Below are 16,376 nucleotides of genomic sequence, written 5' to 3'. Positions count from 1 at the left end.
GGGGAGGGGGTGACACTGTGTGACATCATCATCATCTCATTGTCACCAGTGATGTCACATGTTTAAGACACACAGCAACCATTCACCTACGCCTTTTGGCTGGAATGAACCGCCTCGATTAAATGCTTGTTTGAAGACGACACATCAAAGAGCAGCCCCTCCTCTACGGCTCGTTATAATTTTGCATTGGATCTACATTAAATCTGTTGGAGGGTAGAAATAAAAACTTGCAAATTGCTAAGTGGGGCAGAACACGGGGTGTGGAAGTGAATCATCAAAGTGAGTCACTTTTAGAAGTCGGCTACCGTTACATAAATTCTTACAATTCCTACTCATCAGTGAGATGTCTGGAAAAGTCAACTTATTGCCTTCGACCAGTGTGATGTAGGTGTGATGATTTAATGGGGGGGGGGGGGGGGGGGGGGGGATAAGCAAAGAATGGTGAGTAAATTTCACTTGACTCACATGCTAACAATGCTTTTATAATGTAGGCATCGTCTCCCCAAGTTGAAAAGCTCAAAACTAGGGCTGCACAATATAAGAAGAATCTGCACTGTCCGATATTACCGTTTAATTTTATTGGTCTCAACTGGTCTGGTTTCAAGACCCGCCATCATCCAAATCAAAAAAAATGTTTAACTTATCAAATTTATTGAATATAAAAGATGGCACAGTTAGAACCTTGAGATTGGAGAATAGAAAATTACTGTATGCTAACACCAAAAAACAAGTTTATTGATAAACCAAGATGACCAGCAAGTGGCAACGATAGAGAAGAAAATATTCCCTTTAGTGGTCAGTTAGCTGCGTTTGATTTAAAACTAAAACGCAGTAATTTCACCCATTTCTAATGACGACTGAGAAGCTTCATTAAGATTAGAAATAAGTAGCTTTAGATGAGTACTCACACACTGAATATATAACATGTCTTATTAAAATTATTCTTAAGATTTGACCATAAGACTGAAAAAATAATCAAAAATTGATTTTTTTTAAATTCTATTTTACATTTTTCACCCAGGGAAAGCCCACCGCCCCACTAAAAACAGGTCAGTGACCCACTTTTGGGTCACGACCCACCAGTTGAGAGTTACAGATCTAAACCAGGTGGGGTCATTAAGGTCAGCGAGAGTTCGCTGGATTGATCAAATGTATAAAAAGCATGAAAAACATGAATCCATGGTACTTAAAATGTAATGGCCTGTGATTCATATTGTGCAGACCTACTCAGAATTACAAGAAAACTGACTGACTTCAACATTTACTATCAAGAAAGTCTTGTAATCTGCTCACTCACAAAGTATCTGTTCATGGTGTCTGAATCAAAGGATGTAAATAAATCAGGTTTTGTGTCTGATGAGAGTTTAAGGGTTAACATCAACCATACAAGTGAACTTATTCAGGAGAGGAGAAAATAGCAGGAGATGAGGTCAGCACAAATAGGCATAAAAAAATAAAAACACTGAACAGCCATAAAAAGAAGACACATAAATGTTTACATTCTAACAGTATTATACCCACGCACACACAAACACACACTCACAAGCATTTAGCAACAAAGCCAGTCTTCATCCATCACTCCACTCAAAAATGTTACTTCATCAACGTTGCATTAAAATGGTGAACATGTTTGCTGCATTAAGGGCTTTAACATTTCCATCCTGCAGGTGAGTTGCAAGAATCATCATTGATTGACATCTTCATGGCATAAAGTAATCATATATAGTACTTATTATAATCCTTATTAAGACAGCAAACCTAGGACACATTTTTTTAAAGAGGACATAGGACAAGAAGTGACCAAATATCTAAGATAAGGAGGTGGTTTTAAAGGTTGGAAAGGAGGGAAGTGAACGAAAGGATGAAAGAAAAAAAAAAAGTCCAAAAGAAATAAAGGAAAAAGAAGTCAGTGCAGAAAAAAGGGCAACAAGTTCAAAAGTCAAAAACCTTTCCAGATCACTCGTCTTTGGGTTATATCTTCATACAAGCTGATTCTTTTAATATTATTATTTTAAGCTAGAGAAAAGTTTGGCAGAAAAATTTTAAATTTGAATCCAGAAGCAGGAACTTTTTCTGTTTTAGTTTATCTTCTTAAAATTCTGAATATTACTGAGTCTGACCATGAGAGATGATAAAATGTAACTTTCTGCATATATCTGTGTATTTAGATTACCACTGGGTAGTTTTTGTATTTGTGTAAGGATCACAAAATATCACATCCCATGCTTATTTCTCTCTTACTTGTGTGGTTTATCGAATGTGTTGGAGTTTTATTCTGCGACGTCAGTTTTCCTCAGATTAAATCCCGCACCTCAGTCCTGCCACACCCACTTTGACTTTCACCTACACCTTTATTTGTTATCTCCATTTGCATTAGCCCATATACAGTACTCCCTCACTACTTCGTGGTTCATTTATCACGGACTCACTCTATCGTGGTTTTTCAAAATAAGAGTGGACATGACACACAATTGGCTGATTGATGGATGAGCCGCACGATCAGTATGGAATTTTTATTTAAAAAATTTTTTTTTATTATTTAGCATATGCTGCAGCTTTGTGCAGCCCACACTGCAGGATAAGCTTCCTGATGCACCTGATCAGCTGTTCTCCTACGTGTAGAGCGGAGAAGTGGGCGTGGCCAAGAGCGCTTGCAAGTGGCTGAGAGGAGGCAGAGAGCTAAGATCATAACATTCTGCGCTCTCCTAGAGCATTTAGAGTTTAGAAACATTGTTTAGAATATTGCAAGAGCGTGGGAAGGGTTTAAAACACCTTTATATATATATATATATACATATATGTATATACAGTATATATAAATACTAAAATAAACTACTACTTACTACTTGTACTACTATCTCTACTTTGTGGTTTTTCACTTACAAAAGGTTTAAGAAAATCTTTTGAGCTCCCTGAGACAAGTTTGCACTCCCTGGGTTCAAATCCTTCTGCCATCATCATATTAACTTATTTATGAGAAATGGCACCTGATGCATTTCAGAGGCAGATTGTCCTCAGTTTATGTACAGCACTTTACTAAGTAAAGTTTTTTTTATTATTATTATTATTTCCTGTCCACTAATGCAGCATTTCAAAAACTAAATGTTAGACTGAAAAAAGTGCATATTTAGCACAGCTCAACACTTCTGTGAAATGGAGTACTGACACTACCTATAAACCAGCAAGATGAAGGAAAGGTGAATGAAGGAAGTGAGAGTTACCAAATGAACAAAAGGTCTCAAAAAGAGGGAGTGACTAGATAAATGATTAGTTAGCATGCTCACCATGTACTGGACAGTTGAGCTGGACTTGCGTTTCTGTCCTCGAGGAATGATGAGATGAAGTTATGGATGGATGTGGATGGTAGAGGAAGGAGGAGTTGGGATAAAATAAAACAATCAAAGACACCAAGTGAATATGCTGGCACAAAACCCCCAAACAGTCTAAAAACCAAAGTGGTTCACTTGATGATGAACGCAGGTTGAAGAGAGGAGGTTTTCAGACTGATTGGACAAAGGAGGCGATGGATCAGGTGCATCAGAAAAAGGAGATTTTGAAGCTTTTGCAAACAAAGGATTGTGGAAAAGGATGAAGAAAAGCAAAGATGTTCAAATGGACGTCATCCGGTAGAAATACTCATTTTAAAACTGTTACTCTAAAGTCATAAGCAGCTAAATGTGATCATAAAAAGACAAAGAAGTGAAAAATGTATCCTGCCAGAAAACTATCAAATACCCAAAACTCTTTTAAATTTATAATCATGACAAACTTTCTGCTTTTAATCCATCCATCCATTACCTTTTACCCGCTTCTTCCATTTTGGGTCACGGGGTCGCCGGTGCCCATGTCCTTTCAGCTTTTAATGCTACGTGTAATATTTTATAGATCAAATACTGGAATTGGTCATTTTAATTAAACGTTTTTAGAAAATTAGGGCCAAATCTGTTGTATTGGTTGTTTTTCTGACCCTCACTTTTGAATAAAGCATCAAATTATCTTTTAAAATAAATATGAAATTATCGTTAAACTAACCCCTACATTGAGTGGTGTTTGTGGTGGGGGGGTAGCTGGGAGCACAGGAGGCTAAAGGTAGTGGGAAAAGTGCCAGAGTGCGACCACCTGCTCGCAGTGGGCAGGTGCTACGGCTGAAAAGCATCAGGTGCCATTAACGAACCAGCAGAAGAAAAATATAACAGGAAGTCGACGAGTGGAGGTTGAAGAACCGCAAAAAAACACGAAGGGGGGAGGAAGCAGATTCACGGAGCAGAGAGAGGAAAGTGGGGACATTAGTAAATGAAGAGGATGGCTTTAGAAATGCTTTGGGGCGAGTGTGGAGGGAGCCTGTTGCTAGGCGATGAGCGCGCCGCAAGGGAAGCAAGCATCTATTTCTGTTGTCTGAGTTTCCAGGGTTCAGACTGGCAGCTATTCCTGGAACCAGAGTCACACTCCCTGCTGAACCGAACGAGCGGGGAGGAAGAAGAGGGGGGGGCGTTTACGCACACAAACTCACACCAACACATACACATGGACACCCACGCTTACACACACTCCATGTGATGGCATGCTCACACCAATAGTTGCACTTTCAGCTCACAAACACACACCTGGACGTCTGCATACACGTGCACAAAGCTCAACACGACGCACAGCTCTGAACAGTATGTTCCACGCTTTGTCGCTGGCTGTCACGCATGCACTGATGGAAGCTGTGTGGGATGTGTTACTGCGCTGTGTGAGCGTGGGATGGAGCGAGATCTTCATTAAAAGGATGAGCAGGAATGTGGGGTTAAAAACCAGCTGGGGTGAGGAGGAAAAAGAGGAATGAAAGAGGAGCAAAAGGCCAAGATGGAGAGATGAGAAGGAGAGGAAGTGATGAAACAAGGAGCACTAACATATTTAATAATGGAGATGCAGAGGTGACAATAAAGCTAGATTAAAATAATGGATGCTTTCAGAAGGGTGTACTGCTTGAGGTTTGTGCTCTGGTAAGTGACAGATACGAAAGAAGAAACACACAAACTGCACACAGACGCATGTGTATCCAAACCAGGGCTGTTGTTTTTAATCAAATCTGTCCCAAAATGCCCTTCGTTTTCAAAATGGCCGAGCAGTAAAATCCAGCAGCCCTCGTTCAGAAAGCACACAGTCCAAGAACAAACAATATGAACATTTATCACAAGAAAAAACATCTAACAAAAACAATAAAACAGTTCTAGGCAGAAAAGATTGAAGCAAAAAAGAAATTATGCAAATAATAGAGCAAAAAATCAGCAGAGAAAGAAGGAGGCAGAATGTGAAACCCTGGAAATGTAAAGTGCACGAAGGAGGTGGAGAAAGACAAACGACAAGTCTTACCTTAACATCTGCCTTTTTGTTGAGCAAAGTCTTGGCTGCTGCAGTGACAAACATGAAACAACAAAACAGTCAGTGTCTTTCATCAGATTTTACTTTGCCACATCTTTAACCCACATTGAAGCCTTCAGAGACCACATTTATTCGACTTTGTAAAACTGAGTTCTTCATTGACCTTTTGTAGTAACACCATCGCTTTTAGAACGTAATGATCAGCTCGGGTAGCCTGAGGCAGACAGTGAAAGGGCACCTTGGCATCTACAGATGCAGCAAAGTGACTCTTCCGGCAAAGAAATGCTCCCACCTTCTCAACCCTACAGTTGATCAGGCGACTCATTAGACAGTCGTATAATTTGCCTTGATCCTGCTTCCTTCCAAATCAGGATGTTCTTTAATTAAGCAGGACTTTCACAGGCAGAAATGGATTTATTTGAGGTTGAGTAAAGCTTTATTTAGCTCCATGAACTGAAAGGGGCAAAAACTTTAGAGAAGTGAAATGTTAAGTTGTAAACCCAAATTCTTTAAGGCGAATAAAAGTTTAGAGAAAGCGAAGAACAGATCCTGTGTGAAATTGTTTTGCTTGTCTACTTTGATAAAAGACACACAGTTGCTATGGAGACGATTTATATTTTAGCAATACAAGATGTTGTCGTCAGTGAAACAAAAAAAAGTAGCCGGACTTATTCTTTCACATCGTCTTAAAACAGGAGGAAGCTGAAACGCCCCACATGGCAGCCCTGCAAACTCAACAAAGAGTCCACTAGGACTCTGTGGAGGCCTGAAGGAGGATTAGTTTTCAGTTTGGTCTCTAATAAAAGAGAAAGTGAGGTGACTATTACAGGTTCAGTCTGCTGATGAATATAAAACTAACAATCTCTCATAAAAAATTATTTGTACCAGATCTAACAAGGTTGAGTCAGGTCCTCTGGATGGATCCAAAAAGACTTCTTCAGTCTAGACTTTTGTCTCCTGGATAAAAGACGAGACGTTTCAACAAAGAAGAATCCGTTCAGAGGACCTGACTCCACCTTGATAGATTCATCTACCTGGATTATTGAGCATGCAAGACGACGATTTGTAACGGAGTTCAGACAGTGAACTGACAACAGCAGACAGTCTGATGGACATTTTACATCGAAGGTAGTGGTAAAGAACAGATTGCAAGATGGTCTGTCTGCGTTATACAAATGTTTGCTCAAAGGGACTCAAACGTTGGGCCAGACTCTGAGTTGGTGAAGACTGTTAAAGAAAAAGACCAAAGATTAGAACAAATTGTTTAAAGTACAACACTTACCGTTATAGTCCCAAGTGATCATAAGGAGTAATCCCTGTTGAAGAATTTGTTGTTTATAAGTTTTTTTTCATGTTGGGATCATGCAAGTGTTAAAAAAAACTTAAACCAGTCAAGGAAACTTCCGAGCACACGGCCAATAATTACCAAAGACCGATGAAATTACACTACGGGCTGGGTATACGGGCAGGAGTGTGACGCTCAGTGCGCTCTTCGTCTCTTTCTGCTTCTAAAACAAATAACGGATCTCCCACTTCCTCGTCAAAGTTCTCATCCTTCCTGTCCCAGACTAGAGCCGTCACTTCTAACCTGAGCCCGAAGCCCGGGCCCGGCCATAAAAATGTGCGGGCCGGGCTGGTCTCAGGTTTTGATGTGGTTTTATGAATACAGCACAAATAAAACTAAATAAGAACGCATGATATAAAATTGTGTTAATCTACTTGTAGAGGAGGAGGCAGTAAGTTTATATGTTGAGAGGATGAGGAAAGAAAGAAGAGTGCGGCAGTTAATCAGACTGTGAAAAGAGTAACGCTGCTGCTGGCGCATTACGCAATAATTGTGCACGTGGGCTCGGGCTTCTACGGTGAGATTTTACGAATCATACAGCACAAATAAAACTAAATAAGAATGCACAATATAAAATTGTGTTAATCTACTTGTTGAGGGGGCAGGTCTGACCGGCTGGTTGAAAGAGGTAAAACAACGTCCAGTTAAACTCGGATGGATCAACTGATCACCGGACGCGTGCGTGCGTCTCCGCACCTGCTGTCATCTGCGGTGAAGGAAGCAGCAGCATCTACAAAAGCTGAAGTGAGCTGCGCGTTCAATTAAAATAGTCTTGTTCTGTATTTTTCCCAATAATTTTGCTCTAAAAATATTTTTGTTCATCTGTGTAATAGCCTATCTTTAAAGGTGCTTTTTTTAGGCTATTTGTTTTGTATGTTAATATCCATTAGGTGAAACAAGAAATCTTATATCTTCCTTTCATTACGTTTTTAAAATATCATGTCCAACTGATCTGCTTACAAAAGCAGTAAAAGCTTCAATAAAAAATAAATGTTGGTTTTATTTCGGGTTCGGGCCTGTAATTACTGTTAATTTGATAGGGCCGGGTCGGGTTCAGAAAAAATGGCTACGGGCTGGGTCCAGGTCGGGTCAGATGTTTTACACCCGAATACAACTCTATCCCAGACCCTGTTTTTTTTCATCTCTGCTTCCTCTGTTAGAGGTTCTGACTCCGCGGTTCCATCCTCAACCTCCAACAGAGGCTGCAGCTTTACATTCAAAAATTGCCTCGTTGTTTTGACTCAAACACATTAAAACTGACTAAACTAAACACTACATCTATACAGCCAAACATGCTAAATACCACAAATATCAAATCTCATTACTCATCCTACTCTCTCTGGCTCTTATCTCCGCCGAACTTCCTTCAACTTCCACGTCTTTTTCTTCTTCCTGTAGATTATTTGTCACCTCACAAATAATTTTGGGCCTTAGTTAGAAAGGAGGTGTGTGGTTGTTTGTTTGGAGAGGTTGAGAATGGACGAGGATGTTTTCTTCATGAGACTGCCCATCTTTGCTGCTGTCTCAAGCCTTGTGCAATAGAAATCTGGGTCTCACATGATCGGATCCCTGGCGTGACATCACACCTCGTATAAGAAAGTAAAGTGGCTGTTTCCAAAGCTGTGGCTAAAACAGCTTAAAAATGTCACCAAAAAAACAACAACACGTTTTTCAAACCAGTCTGTTACTTTTCAACGTTTGCCACAGAACACAAGTATTTATTTGTTATGCATCATATTTTGCTGGGTATGTAATGTGAAAAATTGGTGGATGTTGGACTTTAAGAATACATAGTACCAACACCTCAGTCAGACTTATCGGTATCTAATATGTATTCATAAGAATGCAAGTAGGGCAGCACGGTGACGCAACTGGTAGAGCTGCTGCCTCTCAGCGAGCAGGTCCTTGGTTCAAACCCCGTTCCAGGGGCCTTTCTAGGTGGAGTTTGCATGTTCTCTCCATGCATGAGTGGGTTTTCTCCGGGTACTCCGGGTTTCCTCCCACAGTCCAAAAACATGCATGTTAGGCTGGTTGGTAACTCTAAATTGTCCCTAAGTGTGAGTGAGAGAGTGAATGGTTGTTTGTCTCATTTGTCTCTATGTGTCCCTGTGATGGACTTGCGACCCGTCCAGGATGTACCCCGCCCCTCGCACAGTGATTGCTGGACATGGGCACCAGCGACCCCCGTGACCCAAAATGGAATAAGCGGGTAAAGATAATGGATGGATGGATGGAAGAATGCAAGCATTGAGGAAAATACTTTTTGGTGTTTAAAATGCATTGAGTTTAGTGTATCATTTACATGTTTTAATGAAGAATACCTGAACTGCAAGTGCAAGTGTCAAATAATCGCTTATTTACTTCCAAAGAGAAAGTCCTGACTGCGACTCTTCCAGTGGCTGAGTACAATTCCAAGTCTAATCAGATGCAATCACATCAGCATCCAGCCAGTTATGTAAAAACACTATTTATGGCAGTCTGGATGTTTCGCACTGAGCTCTCTCTCTTTTCTTTTCCCTCTTTCCTTTCCTTCTGAGCATCGAGCAGCAGTCTGAGTTTTTTAAGTCCACTTTCAAAAAAGATACATTTCAGTGAACATGAGCTGAAATCAATAAGCTCTCTCACGGAACAGTGATTTTTACGTCGGCAACAGAGGTCCATTCATAATAAACCCATATCAGGAAGGTAAACACCAGTAATAAACATCTCCTTGTAAAGAAGATTTAAATTTTTCCCACCAAAAAAATAAATAATAATTATTTTAAAAAAACACACAGGGGAGGGTACATACTATACATCTCTGCCACTTTTTTATCCTAGCTGTTATTTCTGCTTTCACAATTAAGGATCTCATGCTTGAAGTAAGTTTTCATATGCAGGAGTCAAGGGAGGAGCAAAAAGAAGTGATAAATAAGAAAAAATAGTCAAAAGTGATGGGGAAGTGGCATGGATGGTTAATTGCAGAGCTAAACAATTTCCTTCCACAGGCTGCTTGTTACTGAGGAATAAAAATGGGGTCAAAACAGTGTCAAGTTTTTTCTCTCATATTTTCTCATGGCTTGAAAGAAGAGGTGAGGACATGAGACAAGAAAGGAAAAGTAAAGGAAAACTGCAAAAACCAATAAAGAGGTTTCACTGTGAATTCTATAGATTTTTTTTTCTCAAAGATGTAAACTAAAGATGCTTTTCTACCCAAGATGAGGTCAGTGAACAAGGCCAGGCTTATTCTGGCAGATCCTGATCATCCACTCCATGGTGAGTTCAGGTTGCTTCCATCTGGACGTAGGTATCTGCTGCCCAGATGTAGAACGAACAGACTGAAAAACTCATTTATTCCTGTAGCGGTCAGGCTTCTCAACGAACACTGATGATTTCTGTACTGTTATTTTAATGTCTTGTCTAGTATAGATGTTTTGTGTACTGACCGTGAAACAAATTGCCCCTTGGGGAAAATAAAGATTCTTGAACTTTCAATTCAAAACATAGCAAGGAACTCTTAAAAAAACTAAAAAAAATCAGAATATACTGCAGGTGATTTCAAACTGAAGGGGCACTTCTTACCTTGCCACAAATTATACATGAAGCGAAAGGAGAGAGGAAAGAGAGATTAAAACAAAACTATGACTGATAATTCTCTAAATAAAAAAAATGGCAAGATGCATCACTGCAAGAACAGAGCAAGGATGGGCCTGGAGTCACACCAAGAAACTGGAACACTCGGGTTCAAGGCCGCCACAAAAACGTATTAACTTTGAAATATGAAACACCAGGACAGATTAAACGTCTACATTTACTGTACTGCTGCAGCATGAGTTTCTATTGGTAATTGCATTTGTGTATGAATGTGCAGAATGGAACAAGGCTCCCAGTAAGTTTGTAAGGCTGACTTGGGGAGGCAGTCCATGATTAATATTTGATTGGAGCCTGGTGGAGGCTGAGGGACACGAAGAGGACTGTGGAGTCTTGGTGGCTTGCAGAAACAAGGGCACAGCCTCTACTCAAGGCTCAAAACTCGTGATTCTTATTCACAGTGGCTGGATCAAAAAGAGAAAAATACCTGTGAATAGTATTTTTTTTATTTATTATTAATTGCTTTAAATTTAATACAAAGTATAATACTTCCTTTTAAATATATATATATTTTTTTCAACAAATATTACTGGTTACTGTTTTCTTGTAAAGTATGTACTGAATATATGTTTTAAGTTTGGTGAGAACAGTAGGCAATTTTAAAGTGTTGCTGCAGCTTTTTGCTTAGAATTAGTTTCATTTTATTTATTTTTGTGCTCAATTTCTACATTCTGATTGGATAGGAATTAGAAAAGCAAGTAAGCTTAGCTAGTCAAAATTGCTATTAGACCATCAACAGGTCCACTGCAGTACAAATTTAGGTCCATGTAAATAAAATGAACTAAAAAAACAAAACAAAACACAGATAAAACTATTTAAGGTCTTGCCTTCTGTTAGTTCAAATAGTCCTTATATTGCTGCTGTACTGCATGTTTAAGTACCTTTTTAGATGTATTTGTAACTAGATGTTTGATGCTTAAAAAACACCATGATTGTGTGCGTGGGGGAGTAGGCGGAGCTTACAGACCCAAAGACCAACTGCACAGACTCTGGTACCAAAAATACAACATGGCCGCTTCAACTTTAAATATTGGGAGAAGATGGAGACACTTCAGCCATATTTATCAATTTATTAAATATATCAGTGTAAAAAAGATATTATTAGGAAAAAGTATTTTAAGTACTTTGAATATATATATTGCAGAGAGTGGTGAAGGCAGCACAGAAGACTGTTGGTCAGTCTCCCCACCATCACAGACATTTACACCTCCAGATGCAGGAAGAGAGCCACCTGCATCATGAAGGACCCCACTCACCCAGCACACACACTTTTTGCCCTGCGCCCCTCAGGCAGGAGGTTGAGGAGCATTAAGTGTAGAACCACGACACTGAGGAACAGCTTCTACCCTGAGGCTGTTAGACTCACGAATCTCTAACCAGAATAATCACTGTGAAAAATCGTATGTTGCTGCTGATCTGTTTCATGTTTCTGTTGAGGTGTTCATGTATGCTCATCTGCTCACACAGACTCATGCTCATGTTCGTGCTGCTGTTCGACGTAATGTTTTTATGCCATTAGTGCTTAGTGTATTTTTAGTTGATGTTTTTCTTAGTTCACATCTTAGATGTTATCATTGTTTTTCTTTTACATTTTATTGTTGGATGTAACTGGGACCCTGTGTACATAATTTCGCTCCACCACATGTGCGAATGACAAAGATTCTCTGACTCTAAATATATATATGTATATAATCACAATCAAATTACATTTTTGTTAACTTTATCTATAAGCCACAGTATAGGAAGATTGGCACACATTCAGTAGAAGTACATTAGGAGGACAATCATCTTGATGTCTGCATCACCTACTTGACCTATGAGGTGGACTAAAAAAGAGCTATAGCTCAGAACAAAGAACAATCAGTAAGCACCTCTGCAAAAAAAAAAATTAATAAATAAAGAGACATCTTTCAAAGTCTGAGTGAATGTGAACAAGCCCAGCCTTGCTTTGTTTGCAGTGTTCATCATGCATCAAAAGTCTCTCGTGTGGCAGCACATGCACCAGTCCAGTGCTCCATGCAGCATTCACCGACAGCTCTCAGGCAGTCCCATCCTTTAAGTTACTGGGGTGAACTTTCCACTTTCATTGTTCAACAGAGAAAAGGGGGAAAGAGAAGTGAAAAGAACAGTTCTGATATGAAATGATGGCGGGACAAAAAAGGGAGAGAACCCGATGATGTAAAAGACAATGAAAATCTGAGGGAAAAACTGTGAAAAGACGGGATAGAAAATGAGGAAACAGGTGGATAAGAGGGAGGAGATGGTAGGAAGAGAGTGAGGTTAAAAACAGGGACGGGACAGCAGTCTGGAGAAGACCATGCTCTGAGACTGTGTCTAACGATAAAGGTGACAGGATGAACCAGAGTGATGACAGAGCAGTGATACTGAAGCCACGCCATCAGACCTCAGACAGAAGGTGACCGATGTGCTGACAGCAGTAGCTGGGCTTTCATCCTGTAAGTTTCACACTAATCATGAAGCATCTACATAGAATGGACACACGCAAACAGAAATACTCAGTCGAGCATTTATAAAATGGTAAAATATAATTAAAAAAGTATCAAATGTATAGACAACTAAAATTGCTACACAATGTGCCACTTTAATCATATTTTCAGTTTTAACCACGTTACATAAAAAATGTTTTCTCACCTTACACTAAACTAAAAAAAACTGTTTATCTAAAGGCATTTTAAGCATTAAAATGTTTTTGCATAAACCAAGCGGACTAAAAAAATTAAATGTAAATCACATAGCTGGATGAAAGCTTAGCTAATCCTGCATGTGATGGGTCGATGGGAGACAGTTAGCTGTGTGGTCAGCCATCATGCTCTGAACTCCCATGCTCAGGGAGGAGGGAAGGGTAGAGAAGAAAACAGGAGTTAGAAGAAGAGAAGTTCAAAGATCAAAAAACGGGTACAGAAAAGGAGCAGGGGGAGAGGGGTGGCATGCCCTGGCTGAGCCACCGTGCTACCTTGTTCCACCAGCCCTGCGGTGGTGCCGGCGGCTGCAGCCACTGCTGCTGCAGCGGCTGTCACAGAGGCTGGAGAGGTGGTCTGCCTGCTGCCCACTGTTAAGAATCCAATACCCAGTCACACGTGAAGAAAACAAGTTACAGGTCAAGGAGGAGAGGAAGGGGTCCAAGAGGTGATGGATGAAGTAAAGGGTGGAGGGATGTTCAGAATGGGAGAGTAGAAGGTGACGTGGAGGGTGTGAGCAAGTCATCAGAAGTAAATGAACAGGGTTGGGAAATGATAGGTGAGATACAAAAAGTGGAACAGGACTAATTATTGAGGAGAAGAGGGATTCATTTATACACACAGACCAGAAACATTACGAGAAATTCCGTCATGAATGCGCTGATCAGACGAGAAGGTCAGGAGAGAAAAATGTCAGGGAGAAACACCAATCTTATCTTTTATCTTATTGTTTAAAACTTGCCTTTCAACTACTGTATGTGTTTCCTCAGGAAAAGCATTAATGTTAGTACGATGATGATGGTAATGATGCAGAGTTTAGCTGATGCTAATGACGGTTATCGTGATGGAGCTAGCTGACCTTAGAAACTGCCAGTCTCAGTTAGGACTGAGTGATTGAAAATATCACAGCCGTGGGGAAAAGAAAATCCGCCCTCCGTCAAGTCTAGAGCTTTATGAATCAGGGCACAATGACAAACAGCTGGTCTTTACCAGGTTTTAAAAATTATTGAAGTCCAACCTCAAGTGTACAAAAACACACAACAGAGTCCACTGTGTCATTATTAATTAAAAACAAATCTAAAATGATTGCAGCATTTCAGTTAAGATTGAGGTCTGAACTTTGACTGGACCATTGCAACACATTGAGAATGCTGTCCCAGTTTGGTTCAAGCTTCAGCTGTTGGACAGATGGCCTCACATCTGACTCCAGAACCCTTTGGTCCACAGAGGAGTTCATGGACGACAATGACTTCAACGTGCACAGCTCCTGTGGCCGCAAAACAAGTCCAAACCATTAGCCGTCTACCACCATAACAGGCAGTATGAGGTTTGAAGATTAAAGCGACAGGGTCCTGGAGAGCCCTCATGGCCCGCTGAGAATCTCAAGAGGACGCCGAAGACATATACAATCGGATTTATGATAACGGGTTTCCTGCTTTTTGGAATCGGCTGGTCCCTGGTCTATCAACATACAAGAAGACACCTGCAGCTAATTTGGCCCTCGTCAGGCAGCCTGCCTTGTGAAGGTTTGGTTCGCTATTTGAGGACACAAAATCAGCTGATTTACAAGCTAAACCGTAAGATGGAAGTGATTTGCGAGAAACTTGGACCACCTGCGGCTTTGGGACTCGCCAGCATGTTGGAAACAACCTTGGAGGGGCTCGTAAGCAGGGACCAGTGGAATGCACCCTAATCTGGCCATTTTGAATCTTGAAAGTACCAGTAAGACTCAAGGCTGACAAGAAAAAATAGTCTGCCTGAAAAAAAATGAACAATTGTGGCTAATCTGAATCTGACTCCCCCGGTTGGCCTTGAAAACAGGCCGACTTATCAATTTCTCCTGGGAAATGTGTAAACTAAGGAAAAGCTTCATCTATCGCAACCCCCAACATCTCCCCCCCCCCCCGATTCTGATTCTGGTGATGCGTTCACTAAACGTGCTGCTGTGTATTATGGGTAATCATGTCTGCTTTGATCTCATCTGTCCAAAGGTCATTGGTTCAGAAGTCTAAGGTTCATTCAAATGTCACTTTATAAATCTAATCTGTGTTGCCATTTTCTTCTTAGCGAAAATAGGTTTGCTCCTTCTAAACAAGTCAAACGTCTTCAGTCTTTTTCTAATTCTCCTGTCATGAACTTTAACATTTAACCTGCTGAACGAGGCCTGTCAAGTTTGAGATGGAGCTCTTATTTTAGCTAATTTTTCCGAGCATTGTGCAGTCTGACCTTGGGGTGAATTTGGTAAAACAGACCTTTCTAGATAGACTGGCAGCTGTTCTTAATGTTTTTCCACTTGTGAATAATATTTCTCTTTTTGGAATGATGGACTCCAAATATAGAAATTACCTTTAACTCTTCCTGGATTGACTAGCAGATCTGCTTCCCTAAGGTGATTGCCGATGTCTTTCCGTATTGGCATCATGCTAGCACACACCTACCTGCATGCTTTAGGTCAGCAAACTGATAAAACGTATGTTTTTACAGATGTGGACACACTGATGAGGATCAGTAGCATCTGGTTGATAATTCCTTTAATATGTTCTAATGAAGCAGCCAGGCTGGGCTGAGCTTTTCTCCACACGATTTTTTATTTTTATTTTTGTTTTATCGTTTAATACATGACATGGTGGACTCTGCTGTGTACAGTTGAGGTCAAATTTAGAGAATTTTAGAATCCTGATTAAAATCAGATCTTTTTTTTTTATTATGTCCTTCTACATAAAACTCTAAAATTAAAAGTGTGAAGTTTCATTTTCCCATGACTGTGTGTCACTGTACTCTTGGCTGCTTTACTTTAAATATACCGTAGTATTTTGGTTCTTGAAAAATGGTAGAAATGTTTTATTTTAAACAAACAAATAAAATAAAATAAAAATATATAACTATGTATGGAAGGATTACATGAAAGGAACTGCATCCATAATTCAAAAAGTATCCTAAATATATAACTACCTAATTCAAAAAGCACATTTACTGGTGTTTGCTTTGACGTAATCGGCAACATCTTCTCACTGAAGACTCCGATATTCCTCTTTTCCTATTTTATAGTTCTTTTTCATTCTCTGACTCATTCACCTGATAGCCTCACACTTATAATGGAGTGCCGGTCCCTAAGAAGATGAAAAAGAGCGAGAAAAGGTAGAAATGATCAGTTATACACCTGGGTCAGTGTGTGTGTTTTTGAACGTGGGAGTTAGTCGAGTGTTTCTTTTTTTCGGTTGATCTTGAGCCAGTTTCCAACTGTGCAGCTTACAGAGTCAGGAAGCCCACTGTGAGTCATGTTTACTAAAGCAGCATGTTAGCACTGGCACACACACAGACACATACAAAATACACAG

The 16,376-nt window shown here is 40.1% G+C and overlaps 1 protein-coding gene across 2 annotated transcripts in view; it reads right to left on the bottom strand.

Annotated features, from left to right (window-relative positions):
• camk2b1 (calcium/calmodulin-dependent protein kinase (CaM kinase) II beta 1) overlaps positions 1-16,376 on the bottom strand; it is an 87,423-nt gene that overhangs the window by 24,418 nt on the left and 46,629 nt on the right. For both annotated transcript variants that reach the window (XM_037680873.1, XM_037680871.1), the window contains exon 13: positions 5,356-5,393. In XM_037680873.1, coding sequence (XP_037536801.1) covers positions 5,356-5,393 — 38 coding nt within the window. The remainder of the gene's footprint in view (positions 1-5,355; positions 5,394-16,376) is intronic.

The sequence above is a fragment of the Nematolebias whitei genome, chromosome 8, assembly GCF_014905685.2.
Source record: "Nematolebias whitei isolate Nwh7 chromosome 8, NemWhi1, whole genome shotgun sequence".
Lineage (NCBI taxonomy): Eukaryota > Metazoa > Chordata > Actinopteri > Cyprinodontiformes > Rivulidae > Nematolebias > Nematolebias whitei.
This window is presented reverse-complemented; position numbering and strand designations above follow the sequence as displayed.